We start from the raw sequence: 18,899 nt of genomic DNA, 5'->3' as shown, positions 1-18,899 counted from the left end.
ATCTGGGTTCAATCCCCAACAACAAAAAAATAACAACAATAAATACTACTGATAAAACTGGACATTTAGGGGCTGGGGATGTGGCTCAAGCGGTAGCGCGCTCGCCTAGCATGCGTGCGGCCCGGGTTCGATCCTCAGCAGCACCACATACCAACAAAGATGTTGTGTCCGCTGAGAACTAAGAAAAAATAAATAAATGTTAAAATTCAAAAAAAAAAAAAAAAAACTGGACATTTATAGCCAAGTGTAGAATCTCCCAGTCGCTCAGGAGGATTCCAAATTTGAGGTTAGCCTGAGCAACTTAGCGAGACCCTGTCTCAAAATAGAATAAAAAGGGCTAGGGATGTAGTCCAGTAGTAGAGCACTCTTGGGTCTTAGTAACACAAAAATAAATAAATAAACAAATAGTGGGCATTTATCAATAAAACAACAACAACAAAAATCTGATTTAGATTGCCATCTCATACTACAATAAATTCAATAAATTCAAAACAACAAAAGTCAATTTAAAAGAGTTTAATTAGACAAAAATGAAATATATATAATCTCCAAAAAAGCAGAGACCGTTTCCTGTTTATACAACTAATAGAAATCTATCAATTACAAAGCACTCAAGTTTGATTCTATTAAATTTTAAATACTGCACAGAGGGGGGGGGAACTATGAAAACAAAAGCAACAGAGTAAGGGAAAAACCTTTAGGGAACTGATAAAAATATATCAAGAAAACATCCTACCTCCAGTACCAGTCATCCATGTTCAACAGAGGTTTTAGAATAGTCACATGGTGTTCACATAACAAAATGTTGGGGGAAACATCCCATAACACTAGTTTACAGACATGTACCTTAAAACAATTATTAATGTACAGTCTCACATCAAATAGGTGGAAAGACTCGACTAACTTTTGGTGCTATAAAAGGTTTAGGTTTACAAATCACTGGTGGTATGTTTAACTGGTACCATCTTTGAAAAAGGAGTTCTAAGATAAAAGTCATTAAATGATAACTTCTGTTCTAGTATTCTTTGAGCACTAGTTCAGAGAAATAATTCAAAGGAAAAAAAATACATTTTTGCAAAGATATTTATAGCTGCAGTAATATATTAGACTTTAAATCTGGAAAGAGCCCAAAAGCCTGTCTGTGGAAAGCAGCATTCTAATGCAATGGAATATACTGCCACTAGAAATGACAATATGAAAAATGCAAAACATTTTGGAAACAACTACTGTGTAGCAACTAATGGCCATTTTAAAACTAAGTCAAATTTGCAAAGGTAGAAGTGAGGAGTCACTATACAAAATTATGTCTCCATAAATAACAAGGTCAGAAGATGTAAACAAATAGTGCTTTAGGGCAATAATTGTTGTCAGTTATATCGATTAAGTAAAGTTATACATAAAGCACAGAAAGCAGGCTCAAGAAACCGGAATCTGTATCCCACTGTGTGTTATACACCTCCAGGTAACTAATTTCTCTAATTGTCCATTTCTTTGCCTATGAAATGAAGATAATATCTCACACAATTGAGGTGTTTTAAAGATGACACCTAAAACAGAGTAAAGGTATGAATTACTTCAAAGGAGGTTAATTATTTTTACATAAATAAAAATAAATGTAGAGTTAATATTCACTAATGGTATCATCACAAAAGTTGAGCTAATAATCATTTTTTCCTCCAATTAACTTAGTTGTAACTTTCAGAAATTGTTCATTTTGTATCAAACATTTTGTCTTTTAGGTTGAATGGTTAGAACTAGGCATACACATGTTAAGACAAATCTTTCACTGAATTCTCCCAGTGGATGAATGTAGTCCCTGATTTCACTTTACTAGAGAGCAATCTTCACTGCCAGATTGAGAGAGAACCTAGGGCAGAAAAAGAGAATTGACAGGATGGACCAAAAGAACTGACCTCTTATTGAAAAAGAATAGACTGCTCTGCCAACTCTTATCTACAAATCTCTCTGGGATGTAAAAAGAAAGGTTGTTGACAGTTGCTCCTCTTCTCTTGAGTTAGGTCTATATGAACGGGTGAAGATGATGAAACTAAAAATTGAATATTCTGGATCATAGCAGGAAGATGGCAAGGGAGAAAGAATTCACATATTTCTTGAATTCAGATAAGGACAACATTTCTCTTATCTCCCTGGTCACTTAACTGCCATTTGATGACACTTGATCACTTGAAGGCTTGATCATAGCAGCAAGAAACTTTCAAAGTTGGGGCTGGGAATGTGGCTCAAGCAGTAGCGCGCTCGCCTGGCATGCGTGCGGCCCGGTTTCGATCCTCAGCACCACGTACCACGTACAAAGATGTTGTGTCCGCCAAAAACTAAAAAATAAATATTAAAAAATTCTCTCTCTCTCTCTCTCTCTCTCTCTCTCTCTCTCTCTCTCTCTCTCTCTCTATCTTAAAAAAAAAAAAAATAGAAGAAACTTTCAAAGTTGAACTTTAGAAGCTGCTACCAAACAGCAGGTGCAGGCATCCTCTCCCAAGGCAAATGCTATAATCAAATACTTGGCTTTAGTCCCTCAAATCAAATTTTGACTTTAAAAAAATCAATCCATTTGGCTTTGACTTGAAAAAGAATTATTCCACTTGACTTTTAACTTGGTTAAAGCATTTAACAAATCAACTTTCTCATTCTTTGTCCAGTTGTCTTTGATGGTTAGTTTCCCTAGCCATTAATCAAGTTCCATTTATATTTCTATTGGCTTTAGCACCTGAAAAATCAGGAGGAATTAAAAAAAGAAAGTCTGCTTTCTCTGAAAACAGTCTCTCTCACCCTGCAGGGACCTGCCATTGTCCAAAGGGAGAACAAGGCAGCAAAAGAAAGTCCCTGAGTGGACGACAGCAGGTGCCCCTTGGAATTCTGTAAGGTCCCTTGACCCCACCCTTGATATGGCCCCTGGCTAGCCATTTCCCCCATACAGTTACTGATGTAAAGTGAGAGTGCTCCCTTCAAAAAAATTATTAGTGCCCTGTAAATAAATTTGCCTGTGGCTGTTAATGCACAGAGGAATCTCTAACCTGGTGGTGGGCCTGGCTGAAGTTACATTTTCCCAGCCCTATTCTCTTGCCTCAGGCTCCTTTTTTCACTAAGCCTCTTCCTTTTCTGCTTTCCAGCAGGTAGTCACCATTTGACTGCATTCCTAGTTTGACTGCATTCCTAAGTGCCTGGCCTATTTTAAACAATAATAATACAACATACATCTACAATAAGTTATCTGGCCCCTTAAAATCTTGGCAAGTGAGTCCATAAGAACAGAAATCAATCCCCTCTCCTCACTCACACCCCAAAACCAAAAGCAAATAAATAAACTTAGTCTAAATGGTGGCTAAGAGAAGCAGGAAGAAACTTGGATATATCGGAGAGGTCTTAAATCTAGTAATCTCTAAGATCAGAAAACTCCTGGAACACAGATCAGTTTTCTTCCCTGATCCATCTTTTTTAATTTTTATTTATTTATTTTTTATTTATTTTTGGTACCAGGAATGATTGAACCCAGGGGCACTCAACCATTGAGCCATATCCCCAGCACCTCCCCACTTTTTTTGAGACAAGGTCTTGCTAAGTTGCTCAGGACCTTGTTAAATTGCTGAGGCTGGCTTTGAACTTGCAATCCTCCTGCCTCAGCCTCCTTAGCCATTGGGATTTCAGGCACACTTGGCTCCCTGCTTCATCTTGAAGCTTGATTCTCCTTGATGCCACCAATGCTGCCTAATAGTATGACTAGCATGACTGTCATAAGCCTAACTGCCTGCCAACTTGGAACTCAGCGAAGGAAGGTACAAGTGTAGAACAAGACCATGTCAAGGGGCAATGGTCTAAGCAAAATGATGCTTGGAGGCTTGAGATTTTAACAGTTTTTGTTTTTGTTTCTGTTTTTAATTTCCTATCTCTCCAGAAATCAGATTTCTCCCCCATATTGCCTGTACCCACCAGTTCTACCAATACTGAGAATTTGGCTTTAGAGTACAAGTATTTAAGCAGCCCAAGATGAGAAACTTGTGACTCTTCATTTACATTTGTATTAGATTAAATCTCCCAACAGACTCAGAAATCTGTTGTAATTAAGTCTAATTAAATTTCAAAAAAAATCAATGAAAAATAATTAATAGTGTTAAATTGCTAGCCATTCTGCTAAGGAACAAAAAATGGCCCTAATATCCAGAGTAAAGTGAGACTGTAGAAAACATGTAGGGGACAGGGACATGCACAGAAGGACATGAAGCTGATTGGGCCAACCCATATCTCCTTTGAAAGGCCCCCAAATGCCAACCCTCTTTTTTTTTAATTTAAAAGAGAGAGAGAGAGAGAGAGAGAGAGAGAGAGAAAGAGAAGAGAAGAGAAGAGGAGAGGAGAGGAGAAAGAGAGAGAGAGAGAATTTTAATATTTATTTTTTAGTTTTCGGCAGACACAACATCTTTGTATATGGTGCTGAGAATCAAACCCAGGCCGCACGCATGCCAGGCGAGCGCGTTACCACTTGAGCCACATCCCCAGCCCAACCCTCTTTATCCACCAGCCTTATGTTCCACGTACCACACCATACAACTGGACTCCAGCCAAGCATCTTCTCTATATTCTCCTGTATCCACACCTTCACTTACATGGCCAGCACCAGCCTACTTCCATCCCTGACAGTGCTTGCTGTCCTCCTCTGGGAACTAGTCAAATTCACCAATTCTTCAAGATCAAACTAAAGGGGCTGGGGATGTGGCTCAAGCAGTAGCACGCCCATCTAGCATGCGCATGGCCAGGGTTCGATCCTCAGCACCACATACAAACAAAGATGTTGTGTCTGCCGAAAACTAAGAAATAAAATGTTAAAATTCTCTCTCTCTCTCTCTCTCTCTCTCTCTCTCCCCCTCCTCACTCTCTCTTTAAAAAAAAAGATCAAACTAAAGCCTCTACTTCTGTGACTCCTCTAAACATTCCTCTCCATGTCATCACCAGAAAACTAGGCATTGCTAGCTTTTCACAGCTATACATCTTTTTTATCCAATTTAGACATATAAACTCCATAGGATAAAATCTTACACAACTTACTACTTCTAAAAGTGGCTTTTAATAAGCATTCTGTGGATGAGTGGTAAACTCTCTGTGCCATCAGATTTTAAATAATTTATAGAATTGAATTTTTTTTCATTCAGTGATACATACTATTAGGGAAATTTCTGACAGACACTGATACAATGTGACCCATGATACCATTTGCTTCAAATAAGGGGAAGATAGCATGTTCAAAGGAACATGTATGAACTTTGCCCCAAATATATAAGAGAATAAGGTCAGGACAATAAACAGTTCTATTCAATAGCAACACACTAGAGGGAGAACAAGTAAACTGTGTAAATAATCATGTACAAAATTTTAAATTTTCTAAAACTTGCTTTTTTAAAAAAGGACTTTCACCTTTAATCTTTTAATGCATTATCCAAAATTCTAACATCACTAGAAGAGAGACCATATGAGTAGAGAAAGGGGACCAAGAGGGAGGAAATGAGGAAGTACTGAAGAATGAAATCTACAAATATAGTGTGAATATAACACAATGAGCCCTACTTATGTATATAATTATAGTGCACTAATTAAAAAGATAATAATAATCCAGGCACAGTGGTACATGCCTGTAAACCCAGGACAACTCAGGAGGCTGAGGGCAGGAGGATCACAAGTTCAAGTAGAGCTTCAGCAACTTAGTGAGGCCCTCAGCAACTTAGCAAGACACTGTTTCAAAATACAAAATAAATAAAAAGGGGTCTGGGGTTGTGGCTCAGCGGTAGAGCTCTCGCCTAGCACATGTGAGGCGCTGGGTTTGATCCTTAGCACTACATAAAAATAAACAAAATAAAGATTTTGTGTCTAACTACACCTAAAAAAAATCAAAATAATAAATAAATAAATAGGACTAAGGATGTAGCTCAGTGGTAAAGTGCCCTTGGGTTCAATCCCCAGTACTACTACTATTACTACTACTACTACTAATAATAATAGGAGATCGGTAGAGTAGAATAAGTAGATTAAGGGAAGGGAAAAGGGAGAGGAAGGGAAGGTACTGGCAAATGAGATTGATCAAATTATGTACATGTACAAATATGGCATAATGAATCCCATAATAAATCACACCACTATGTACAATTATAATGCACCAAAAAATAAAATTCCAACATCATACAAGTTTGTCTTAGACAAAAAAAGTGAGAACTATGGCTCTAGCAGATAAATATTTGATAAATATTACTTAGGAACTGCTTAAGCGAGAGTTCTCAAAAGAATGGATTTTGCCAGGAACAATGGCACATTCCTATAATCCCAGTGGCTCAGGAGGCTGAGGCAGGAGGATCTCGAGTTCAAAGCCAGCCTCATCAAAAAGCGAGGCTGTAAGCAACTCAGTGAGATCCTGGCACTAAACAAAATACAAAATAGGGCTGGGGATGTGGCTCAGTGGCCAAGTGCACCTGAGTGTTCAATCCCCAGTAACCCACACACACACATACAAAAAAAAGGATCTCCCTTTGGCAAGTCATACTTCCAACAATACAGGTAGCTCTAAAGGCTCTCCCTAAAAAGGTATACTGTAATACACCACATCTTCAAGAATTAAACTAAGGAGCCAAGTATGGTGGCACTTGCCTGTAATCCTAGCAACTGGGGGACTGAGGCAGGAGGACTACAAGTTCGAGGTCAGCCTATAATTTAGTGAGATCTTTTTTCAAAATTAAATTAGCTAATTAATTAAAAAGGAGGGATATTTAGCTCAGTGGCAGAGAGACCCTAGGTTTAATCCCAAGTACTGTCCAAAACAAACAAAAAAATAATAATTCAACCAAAGCCTCCAAATTTTTATGCTAGAGAGGCTCACCGAAAGAATCTAAGCACATAAAGTCTCTTAGTAAGGGATCTTCATGTCAAACAGTTTCAGAAGCACTGGGCATAATCCTGGTCCTTTATATGTATGAGTTTAAGATTTGGAGTTGTGCCATGTTCACATTCTTTTCCTCCTGTTTTTGACCAAGAACTATAATTTGCAAGCACTTGACCAGTGCATATGTTCTGCCAGATGTTAAGTGATAGTAAACAAGGGAAAATTTATGATCAAAACATCGTGAACTGGGCATGGTGGCACAGGCTTGCAATCCCAGGGGCTCAGGAGGCTAAGGCAGGAGGGTCACAAATTCAAAGCCAACCTCAGCAAAAGCAAAGTGCTAAACAACTCAGTGAGACCCTGTCTCTAAATAAAATACAAAATAGGGCTGGGGATGTGGCTCGGTGGTTGAGTGCCTTTGAGTTCAATCCCCAGTAAACCCCCCACACTCCCCCCAAAAAATAGTAACAACATCTTGGACAATGCTGGCTGAAACAAAATGAAGCAGATCCCTCTACCATGGGACTTCTTGGTGCCTTTAATTTACCAATGGCCAAATTACCAATGGGTAAATTTACCAATGAGTACTATGATTTCCAGAAGAGGGGAAGTGGTGCAACATTTTCCACATTCATTTGGTTACAGAATTAATTTTTTAAGAATCCCACAATAGAGCTGGGGTTGTGGCTCAGTGGTAGAGTGCTCACCTAGCATGTGTGAGGCCTTGGGTTAGATCCTCAGCCTCACATAAAAATAAATAAATAAATAAAATAAAGGTATTGTGTCCAACTACAACCTAAAAATAAAATAATAATAAAAAGAATCCCACAATATAACTCTCAGAAAGGCTGATCTAGCACTTTCTGAAAATAAACAATAGCAAGAAAGATGCCACTATTTTTTTTTTTTCTGTGAACAGGCCCCTCTCTGAATCATGAATTCAGATGTAGACTTTGTTCTCTTACCTTTAAAATAACTTTTCCCTGGACTCCCCAACTGAAATGTGAGGAATAATTACATTGCTCCACTTCCTAGGGATTTTTTTTATTGTTTTTAATCTTGAAACTGTGTGCCATATTAATTACCAAAACAGGTTCTGACCCCAAGTGGCCAAACTTCAAAATCCTACTGTCTTCCCAGCCTGGATAAAGGGATGGAGAGAACATGAACCAGATGCCACCCAGCCAGTTTTCACATCTCCAGTTTCTAGGCTACTATGATAAAGTCAAACTGCAGCCAAGATGAGAGATGAATAAGAGCTTCTCCCAGCAATGCACTTCTGGAGGGAGCCCCCTCCGAATACACACCACCCATGTATGAATCTTGATTCTTCTTTACAATGTGGACTTTCTAAAGAAAATTTCGAAGAAACGGAAGGTCAAGGTTGGAACTACAGAGAAGATGAAAAAGTACTCAAAGACTACTTCCCTTTCTCTAAAGAGAGGAACTCATTACAGTTAGTGAGCAAGGGAAATATCATTTCTTTCAGTGAAAACAGCTTTCCAGGAAAAGTATCTCAACATATATACTATAAAACAATTTAATTTCCCTGTCCCATCACCTGCCACCCCATCCCCATCCCCCTAAAAAACCCACAGATTGTGGATTTCCTCTCATTCTTGGCAGAGTTACCAGAAGAAATATAATACCCCCTTCGGACTGCTCCCAACAGCTGCTGGAACAAGAGGGGGGAGCTGGGGGTATCCCTCCAAAGCTGCCTCTAAAAATGACCATTCCCTCTTCTAAACCACGTAGCCAGTGAGCATAAAACTTCTCTTTCCGTGCTTTCTTAAAGTAGGGGAGACCACAAAGATAAGAGTGTCCTCAGTTCAAAATACTTATCTCCAATCCATTTGTTCTCAGTTTGACTCAAGCTGAAGCTTCTGTACATTCCATTTCTTCCCTTTCTTTATTTCTTTGCCAGAATGGTATTTTTTATTTGTTTGTTTAATCCACCAATTCCCAAGTTAGGCTTCTTATCAAATTCCTGTTCAATGTAAGTTCTTTCAGTGTAGGTTATCTACCCCAATATCACACACCTGTGCACACAAAAGTTCCTTTCAGGGCAAGGGATGTGAAAGACAAAAGTCTAGGAATACCTGTACTCCTTTATCCTTTACCCAGTATCATCATACACTATGCTCTTCAACTCCATCTAGAAAAGCCCATCACCAGGCAAGAGGGAGACATCCAGTGAGCCTTCAGCCTCTCATCTGAGACCACCAACAAAGAAGTTCACGAATGTCAACTGGGGGCAGAGGCAATATCTCTCTCTGCTGAGGTGAAACTGGATAGAACCTCCAGCATCATTCCCCAAAGGTGACGGCTGGGGTTGAGTGAAGACCGTGAAAACTGTACAAGAGCCAGGGGGAGAAAATATAATGTAAGGAATTATTTGGAATCAGGGGTGGGAGAAGGTGGAGGGATGAACCGGCTGACCCCAAATGTCTTTTCCATCTCTAACTCCTATGATTCTTTGACCTCCAATTTTGTGCTACGGACAAGGAATGGAAAGTCAACAGACGTGGTGATGTTTTGAAAGAGCCTGGCAGTCTGCTCTTGTCATTTAGTAGCCTTTGCATGTATTTTTTAAGGTGTCTCTAAGCCCTGTCTTCATTTCACAGTTGTCACCTTTCTCAGCAATTTGAGCTCATGTCAAATACCAAAAAAAAAAAAAAAGAAAGAATGTGCTGGCAATTAATTGTGCGCTAAAGAGGAGCAGGCACAAGGGCCCATTGGGTGGCCCAGACTTCCAGGAAGGGCAGTGTGAACAGTTTGGAGAAAATTAAGAATTGTCATAAGTTAAGACAAGTAAGAGGTCAATTCTTTCTCCAGAGTGTCACATTCAATTTTAGAAACAACTTGAGTATTCACATAATTTGGGATTCATACACATATTAATGGGCATGCCATCTTGCTTCTTTTGGTTACAACTGGCATTCTATCTGAATCCCTTTCAAATCTGAGCAAGACCACAGAATGGGAAGGACTTTCCTCAAAAGGAAACCAAATCTTTGTATTCTCAATCTCGTCTGATGGTTGACACCTGAGAAAAATTCTGAAAAATCTCTCTGTAAATGGGGTGGTGGTAACAGTTTTCACTGAAATTTAAAAGCCAAATTTTCTCCTCCCATTTTCCTCTTCATCTTAATTTTCAAATTCACCAGAACCTGGCCTCAAGAAGAGTCTACCTGAATTTCTCCCTGTTCTATGATTAATAATCAGGACCAGAAATTAATCCAAGGCTAGGTCAACGCACAGTTAAGGTTAAGTTGTCACACAAAGGTAATTCTTTTCTAATCAAACACTCAAAAAATTATGTTGAAAAAAAAACTGTATGCCTACTCAGTAACCTCACTTTAGCTGAATTTCAGCAGCTCAAATACAATCTTTACCTAAGGTGAAGTTTCTAGACACAGAAAACTAAAGAATGGGGTACTGAAATACTTTCAGAGATCTCTTTCCAATATGAATTTATATTGCAGATTGTGAAGACTTTGGGTTTTTCCATGTTTCTGCCTTGGAAGGTAGGAATACCCCACCACCACTACCAAATTTTACTGGTAAAATTTGGACACAGGCAGCTTCTATATTCCTGCTGTCTTGGAGAAGGTGCTTCCATTCTTCCAGTTTCCACTTGAAGGGAATGACTGTACTGACCATTTCCTGCTTCCTCCACAGGTGCATTGTTTTATTTATTTTGAGCATGTAAGCTAAATCCTAACTTTTATTAACTCCCAGAGCCATTAAAAAAAAAAAAAAAGTCTTTCCAAAATGGCTAAAGACAATATATCCATAAATGAAACCTTTCAGTGATCTAGAGAACAAATTACTACCCCTAGTTAACTCAGGAAAGGGAAGGAGAAAGCCTAAGCTACTTGGAATTGCTAATTGTTCTCTGAAAAATACAGTTTAGGCCTTACGGGTAAACCAGTCATCAATGGCCTCTCCATTCAGAGTTAAGAAAAGAAGCATTATGCTTTCTGGGTGCCCCCCCCCCAAAAAAAAAGCTCTTATGTGCAATCATTTAAAAACAAACAAACACACTCTACTTATCTGTGTCTATCTTACCACTCTGGATGTTAATCATCAGTGAAATAGATACCTCTGGTCCCCAGCCTCAAAGAGCTCCAATACCATAGGACCCCGCAGGAGGAATGAGTGTGCGTGCCAGAGCAAACACCTCAGAAGCCTCACTCCCCAAACACCTATTTTTAATTCCAGGCAAATCTATCACAGGCAAATGCAAGACAGCATTTGCACCCAGGTACTGCTTATATGGTATTTAAAATGGAATTGCTGTTTGAAAATATGTAGCACTTAATTAGGGAGGAAGGAGATCAAGTAAGTTTTCTTTAGCATAGAAATGGCAAAGTATTATTCTTTATATATATATATACACATACACACACACACACACACACACACACATATACCCTTACATATGCACAGATATACTCTTTCATTTTGCAGTATCAGAATTTGCAGTTAGCACCTCTGCTGTTCACTGGTCATCCCTCTACTTCTTGCATTCAACCTGCATTTTATACTGACAGAGTTGAATTCCACTATTTTGTTCCTGTACACTAAAGTAGGCTAGTTTTACTTCTATTCTTTGGGGATAACTTAAAAGATTGTTGTATGAAACATTGCCTTTTTATTATTATATTCAAGATCTTTCTATTCCCTCAGGCTTCATAAAGCCTTCAAACAAAACTGATTTTAAATCAGATGACTGACTCACTCATATCTGTGTCCCCTTGGGGGGGGGTAGGGGGAAGAGCTCAGGATACCTATTAGTGTTCACTGTTTGGGCAAGAGGCCTAAAGGGAAGCAAATTATTTGTTTGTGGTTTTAAAGTGGCCCAAATGCCTTGAAGCACAAGTATAAGACCATTAACAAATCACAAGGAACCAAAGCAGTTCATCTTACTCAACAAAGCCATGATCAGTTAGAAGAGCCAAACTGAACAGGACTTGCCCTGGGCCGGAAGGTCAGTAAACCTTAGCAGTTTGTGTTCTTAAGAATCAGAAGACTCTTAAGCAGTGAGCACAGGCACTATGCCCACAGATTGGGCTGTCAGGTTTGTGAAAACATTTAGGGCAGGTGAGAGAAACTAATTCAGGGGAGGAGATAATTAGGCAGCACCTCCAAATCATAACCATCCCCACTTTTGCCATTTACAGACTTATAGGAGAAGTCAAGCAAATAAAAAGTTCTGTTTCACAACAACTTATTGAGTGACTATTATATGAACATGATGCTAGCACATGATATTGAAGCCTCATTTTATTGGCAATGTTATAGCCATTCCTTATGGATGATAAAACTCAGAGCCAGTGAGGTTATGTGGCTTCTGATAAAAATCAGGTTTTGTGCTATCCATGTAGTCATACTCTTACTGTACTTTGGGCCCAGGTTCCGTGATGTCCTAAGAGACCTGGGGTACAAGTTTCTCTCTCCAGGGATGACGATCTCCTCTCTTAGTGGTTTATTAAGTCTCTGCAGCTGTCCAGAAGCAGAACACACTGGCAAAACTCTCTCCACCTGCTGTAACACACATAATTTGTCCCCTCAACCCAGAAAAATGAGCAGTGACCCTGTTCTTTATCAAATGCTATGGCAAAACAACTTCCCTGGAAGGCAGGTGATATCTCATGCTAGGACACAGGCAAGAAATCAAAACACACACATCTAAAAACTAGTAAAGCCATAATGAGATCTGGCAGTCTCAAAGTTCTTTTACACTATAAACTTGTTTTCATTTTCATTTTGTTATTATTCCCACTATCAGAACATAGACTTATTCCTACTAAGTCTCTTTTAGAACATTTGAAAGGGAAAGAAAAATAAACACCAATTCTTTCCTTCATTCATTCAGTCTCAGTAAGAAGCAATAGAAAGCCAAACTTTGCCTTGGTTAGTTAGCTTGGGTTCCAAGCATTTTAACCAACTTCTCCTATAGGTCAACTGATAATATTCTTTGAAAGAGTTACTCTGATAAGAAAGCAAGAGAAGAAAAAAAAAAAACTACTATTTTTGACAAGATGGCATACACACACACACACACCCCCACCAAAAAAACCCCAAAGAATTATTATCATCAACAAATCATAATAGAACAGAAAAACTTAATAGAACAGCAAATAATAGAACAGCAAAACATAATAGAACAGCAAAATGATCAGGTTCAAAATTTACAAAATTTATAGTACTCCTGTACATCAATTATACTCTGCTGGAAACATACAGAAAAAAAGATGACGTTTGGAACAATAATCAAATGTATAAGATACTTAGAAGCACAAGAATAACAACTGATATGCAAGAACGTTACAGTGGTACAAACCCACAGAAATACATAAAAAGACACAGAAATTTTTTTGGTTTGGAATCAAGTAGATGTAGAGATGTGACACACATAAATTCAAAAAGTATAATCAAACTCTAACAGATATTAGACTCCATCAAAAAAGCAACAATATTTAAAATGGTATGGAAATGAAAATATATATCAGAGCAAAACAGTATTCAGATATAAATCAAATATACATGCATATCTACAGAGAGTAAATTTCACAAAAGATGTGATGATAACTAAACAACCATTTAGGGGAAAAAAAAATAGTAAGCTAAATTCACTTCTTGCACCAAAACAAAAGTGATACTAATGAAATGAAAGTGTTAACTACTTAAAAATCAAGTTATAAGAAAGCCAGTGACAAATCAAAGAGATTTATCAGGTCTGTGGAGAATTATATATTTTCAGTTTTTGGGGAAAAAAATCATAATATCAGATTCTAATAAAGTATAAAACTTCTCTAAGACAAAACCAGTAAAGTAAAAAGAACTGACTGGAAAAAAAAATTTCTGCACCAAAGATGACAGGCTAGAGTTTAACATTTGTGATCCACAAAAACTCCAAATGTATAAGAAAAACATCAAGACCCCAATAATAAATCCGCAAAGAGTTAGAAGACACAATCTCACATGTGAAACAAACAGGTAGGAAGATATTTATCCTTGCCATGATTAAGAGATACAAAATATCAAATTGGACATATCATCAGATAAACACTGAGGTAGCAAAGTTTTTTTTAAATTCTCACATGAAATTGGTTCAGTCATTTTTTTGTTGGTATACCTAACTTGGTCCAACGACTTTGCAAGCCATAACCTTTGATCCAATAACACCTATCCTGAAATTTTATCCTAAGAAATTAATTCAAAAGACAATGGTGTGTGAAATCTCAATAAAGGTGTTACCCAATAATGCATTAAATTATTCATTATGCACCCATTCTGTTAGGATCAGTAAGACAGTGACGATGGGGGAGGTGCAACTGAAAAAATTTAAATGGAAATGGTTGATTGTGTTAACTTTATTCTACTATAATTGAATAGAGTGCGTGCAATCTGAAAGCATTTATTCCAATTCCATACATTTTTCCCCCTTTCTATTTAACAGTTTAACTGTTCAGTAAAGTTTTCATTTACAGGTCTCACACCCTACTCAAAACAGGCCAAACCGCAATACCTAGGACAGGGCCTAGAACTAATCCAGCCTCTTGCCTCAAGCAGGCACGCTTTTTGGGTTCTTCTGCCTGTATCAAGTCTTAAATTATGTTGACAATGGGACTAAGTGCTTTCTTTTAGGACCTGAGTCTTTTTTCTTCATATCTGATTTTATCTGCGCCTAACCACCTTTAGAAGAGAGTAGGGACGATGAACATCCTCAAAAACATTTTGATAGACCATTTATGAACCTGGGGCCTCGACCTGGATTGGAGAAATCGTCCAAAGCATGACAGACCACGGGTCCTAGGTGCTTTGGGCTGAGGAACCGGGGCAGTCAAAGGTCCGCGAAAAGCCACAATTAAAAGCTCAAGGGAGTGTTTAAGATGGGTAATAGCGAAAAGCCGCCCTATGGGGAGGGTGCTGACTGAGGGATGCTCTTGGGGGCTTCCTAAAATGGGGACCTTGGACAGGAGAGGCACTGGATCCCGAGAGTGCTTTGGGAGGGGTCTCGGCGGAGGCCGGGTCTGGGCCTCGGAATTCGGGGTGCGACACGGCCCCGGGCCGACCAGGCCGCGGCGCCCCGCCCTTTCCCGGGATGCTGGCCGGCCCGGGGCGGGGAGCGGGCGGCGAGCGGACGCTTACAGGTCGGTGCCGAGCCGCGTGAAGCCGGAGTTGAGCGAGGCCCGGGCTATCCGGCGCCAGAGCAGGTCGCAGCTGGTGAAGCGCCGCAGCCAGCGGCACACTTGCGCCAGGCGGCCGAGGGCCCGCATGTCCAGGTAGGAGCAGATGAGCAGCAGCAGCTCCTCGGGCAGGCGCCAGAGCGCGGGCCCTGCAGCCGGCCGAGCTGCGGGCTCCCGAGCCGCCGCTTCCTCCTCGGCTGCCGCCGCCATGGCCGCTCCTGTCCCTGCGATGCCGCCCCAAGCCTGACCGTCTTGTCCCTGTGCTTTCCCCGGCCTGGCATCCTCCCGCCGCCCAGTCCTGCCTCTCCGTTCCTCCTCTTTCCCATCAAGTCTTCCTTGTGCCTCCTTCCCAGCCCCTGTGCTCCCTTCATCTCCCTTCTCGATGCTTCCCGCTCCTTCCTCCACGCTTCCGCCTCCCTCTGAGTCCCGTCCCGGGCCTGCCCCAGCTTCTGCCTCTACCCACGACCCCGCAGCCTCCTGCGCCTGCTGCAGCCCCGGCTTCCCTTCCGCCCCGCTTCCTCTTCCGCCTTGCCCTGCGCCGGCTTTTCCCTTCCCCTTCCTTCGCTTCCCCCGCACGACCCTCGCTTCCTGCAGTTCCCTGGTCTCCCCGCCCTCGCCCTCGCCCGGCCCGCTGTTCCCGGGGGTTCCCGAGCGGCCTTGGCTGCCCATGAGCGGCCGCGGGGCCGGCCCAACGTGGAGCCGAGCCCGAGCCACCGCCGCCGCCCCGGGAGGAGGCGACACCATGTCGGACCGGGTCACATGGGGCGGCGCGGGCTGAGGCCTAGGCCCGCCCCTCACACCTGAGGCGGTGGAGCCACTTCGGGGTGCGGGCCTGGGCGCTGACATCCCCATCCCCAGGGCCTCCCGGAGCACTTGGTGGAAGCACTTGCATTCAGTCATCAAGCTGGTTCTGAGGCTTGCTGAAAGGCCCCATCTGAGGCTACAAAGGGAGCCCCCGCCTTCAGGAAGCACCAAGATGGAGCCCCTGCCCTCAAGCAGCGCCTAGTTGAGTGGCCTTCCCCTCACGGAACCTTTCTCTTTCCCAGGTGGTACTTCCTTTCCTCAGGCCACATACCAGAGCCCCAGGAAACTGCAGCCCTAGAATTTGACAGGTTCCATTGCAGTTGCTGGAGTTCTCACATAGGATGTGAACCAAGCCTGACAGTGAAGTTGTATCATTAGATACATTTTGAGAGGTTGCAATCTACTAGTTCCACAACTCCCCAGTCATGTATCAGCAAAAAGCAGAGCTAGGGCTTCTTATCCTCCAGGGTCACTAGTCACTCATGATTCCTGTATCACCAGTTCCATTCACGCATCAGTCTGAAGAGAGATCCACTGAGGCCTAGTTCTAAACCTGTGTTGTCCAAAGGAGTCCCCTCTGATCACACATGGCAACTGAGCATTTGAAATATGGCTAGTCCAAATTAAAGTATGCTCTAAGTGTATGAAATACATTCCAGATTTTGAAGACTTATACAAGAAAAAGAATGTGAAATAGCATTAATAATTTTATATTGATTACATATTAAAGTGTTAATGTTTGAGATATATTAGCTGAGTACAATATATTTTAATGTAAATACTAGAAGATTTAAAATTATATATGTGACTTGCATTTTTGGCCCAAGTTATTGTTTTTTGTTTTTTGGTTTTTTTCTGAGTTATTTTTCTTTTTTTTTTTTTTTCTTTTTTTTTTTTTTTTAAATAAAGAGAGAGTGAGAGAGGAGAGTTAGAGAGGAGAGAGAGAGAGAGAGAGAATTTTTAATATTTATTTTTTAGTTCTTGGCAGACACAACATCTTTGTTGGTATGTGGTGCTGAGGATCGAACCCGGGCCGCACGCATGCCAGGCGAGCGCGCTACCGCTTGAGCCACATCCCCAGCCCTCTGAGTTATTTTTCTATGAGGTAACACTGGGTTGCATAGTAAGATTTGGAAGAAGGGAGGAAGATGCCTCTCCTGTCTGGTATCCTGTACCCCAAAGCAATATGGGAAGGACTGAGGAATTTTCTTTTGTATTTACCTACATCTTAATATCCATTTTCAGGGAACAGGAATGAGTGAGAAATCAATTCTGAAAATGATTCATTCAGCATGGCCAAAGAGAGACTAGGGGAAGCTGCAGCATTGTATTACAGAAGAATCATGTAACAAGGTCAGACCGGAATCTGGCTTTGCCCTAGACTTACTTTTTGATCTTAGCAAAACAACAACAAAAACCCCACCTATCTTGGCCTTTTAGTGTTCTTAGTCTATAGTAGAGATAATACCTCTGCCTTACTTTCGAAGGATAAATGAGATGATCCCTGTAAAATGCTTTGAACTCCTTGAAGAAAATTCTCAATAACAGTTACAGGTCAAATCCTGTTACAAACAGACATACACACACATTTTAAAAAGGCTTTGTAAGAAAATGATTTCTAAACTCTAGGCAGTGGTTTATTAAAAGCAATATCTACTACATTTTGGTATAACCAAAGAATTTAGAGCATCTTTTAAAGATCATTACAAAGAAATTGACTTATTCTTAGGTATCAGACTGGTCAAAGGCTACTAAGATAGGAAAACTGCAAATTGAGAAGGAAGTTTTCATCAATTCAATGTTTTTTGTTGTTTTTTTTTTTTTTAAATATTTATTTATTTATTTTTTAGTTTTTGGCAGACACAACATCTTTGTTTGTGGTGCTGAGGATCGAACCCTGGGCCACAGGAATGCCAGGCGAGCGCATTACCGCATGAGCCACATCCCCAGCCCTGTTGTTGTTGTTGTTGTTGGTAGAAATAAATATAACATGATTCTTGTGTTTTGTGTTCTTATTTGTGTTGACATGTTTGTAACTTTTTTGAGTTTTTTAACCCTTTGTTTACACATAGTAAAGCTGAGTAGTTCATCCATATTGATTATACCTAATTTTTAGTGGAGATTTCAAACCACAAAAACAAAATTATTTAATTAACTCAATATAAATTGTCAGGATTAAAAACCCACAAACAAGTATATTTTACTCTTTATTTCGTATTGCCTTAATTGCTGGAGAAATCATACTATCATTTTAAAATATCAAATCACTGTGCTATACCCAAGCTACAGATCAGGTGAACTGTTTAGGCTAGAAGTCATGGTTTAATGATCTCCAAAATTAATAAAAAGTCCTGCCAGGCACAGTGGCCTATATTCGTAATCCCATTGATTTGGGAAGCTGAGGCAAGAGGATTACAAATTCAAGGCCAGCCTTGGCAACCTAGTGAGGCCCTATCTCAAAATAAAAAAATACAAAGGCCTAAGGTTGTAACTCAATAGTAAAGCACCCCTGGGTTCAGTTCCCAGTACCAAAAAAAAAAAAAAAAATAGTAAATCAAAGTACTCACTACACAGGAAGAAAGGCAAATGGAAAATTAGCAAATATTTTATTATTTGGAGGTACTATTTGTCCCAAACATTTTTTAAAAATAAAAAACAAGCCAGGCACAGTGGTACGTACCTATAAATCCCTATGGCTCAAGAGGCTGAGGAAGGAGAATTGTGAATTCAAAGCCAGCCTCGGCAACTTAGTGAAGCCCTAAACAATTAGAGAGACCCTGTCTTGAAATAAAATAGAAATAGGGCTGCAGATGTGGATTAGTGGTTAAACACCACTGGGTTCTTAAATTCTAAAAAGTAGAATTTAATGCTTTATAAAAACTTCTAAATGATGGTGGAAGTCCACCTTAAAGAGGACTTTTAGGTACAGATATATTAAGTCCTTTATGTTTCTGTGTCCATATAAGTGACATTCCTAGTGGTGATTGTTGACATGCATGGGATGGGAAGGGCGGGGGGTGGGG

At 40.3% G+C, this 18,899-nt stretch overlaps 1 protein-coding gene and 1 long non-coding RNA gene across 8 annotated transcripts in view; one reads left to right on the top strand and one right to left on the bottom strand.

The window, feature by feature from the left end:
* Positions 1-15,841, bottom strand: part of Fbxw4 (F-box and WD repeat domain containing 4) — an 89,453-nt gene extending 73,612 nt beyond the window's left edge. For 2 of the 4 annotated variants that reach the window (XR_013426441.1, XR_013426436.1), the window contains exon 1: positions 15,035-15,841. Coding sequence is in view for 2 of the 4 variants with exons in the window: in XM_078022453.1 (XP_077878579.1) it covers positions 15,035-15,816 (782 nt within the window). In the remaining 2 variants the exon portion in view is untranslated. The remainder of the gene's footprint in view (positions 1-15,034) is intronic. The other 2 variants (XM_078022453.1, XM_078022401.1) reach the window with 2 other exon arrangements.
* LOC110598934 (uncharacterized) lies at positions 15,029-17,876 on the top strand. 4 transcript variants are annotated; one of them, XR_013426544.1, is made up of 5 exons: positions 15,029-15,168; positions 15,931-16,077; positions 16,855-16,981; positions 17,122-17,229; positions 17,727-17,876. It is a non-coding gene; the product is annotated as an uncharacterized LOC110598934 (long non-coding RNA). The 4 variants fall into 4 exon arrangements; XR_013426536.1 differs by having other exon boundaries at positions 15,931-16,118; positions 16,865-16,981; XR_013426532.1 differs by having other exon boundaries at positions 15,931-16,118.
* The last annotated feature ends 1,023 nt before the right edge of the window (positions 17,877-18,899 follow it).

Source organism: Ictidomys tridecemlineatus, chromosome 1 (genome assembly GCF_052094955.1).
Source record: "Ictidomys tridecemlineatus isolate mIctTri1 chromosome 1, mIctTri1.hap1, whole genome shotgun sequence".
NCBI lineage: Eukaryota > Metazoa > Chordata > Mammalia > Rodentia > Sciuridae > Ictidomys > Ictidomys tridecemlineatus.
The sequence above is the reverse complement of the archived record's forward strand: the minus strand, read 5'-3'. Positions and strand labels throughout refer to the sequence as shown.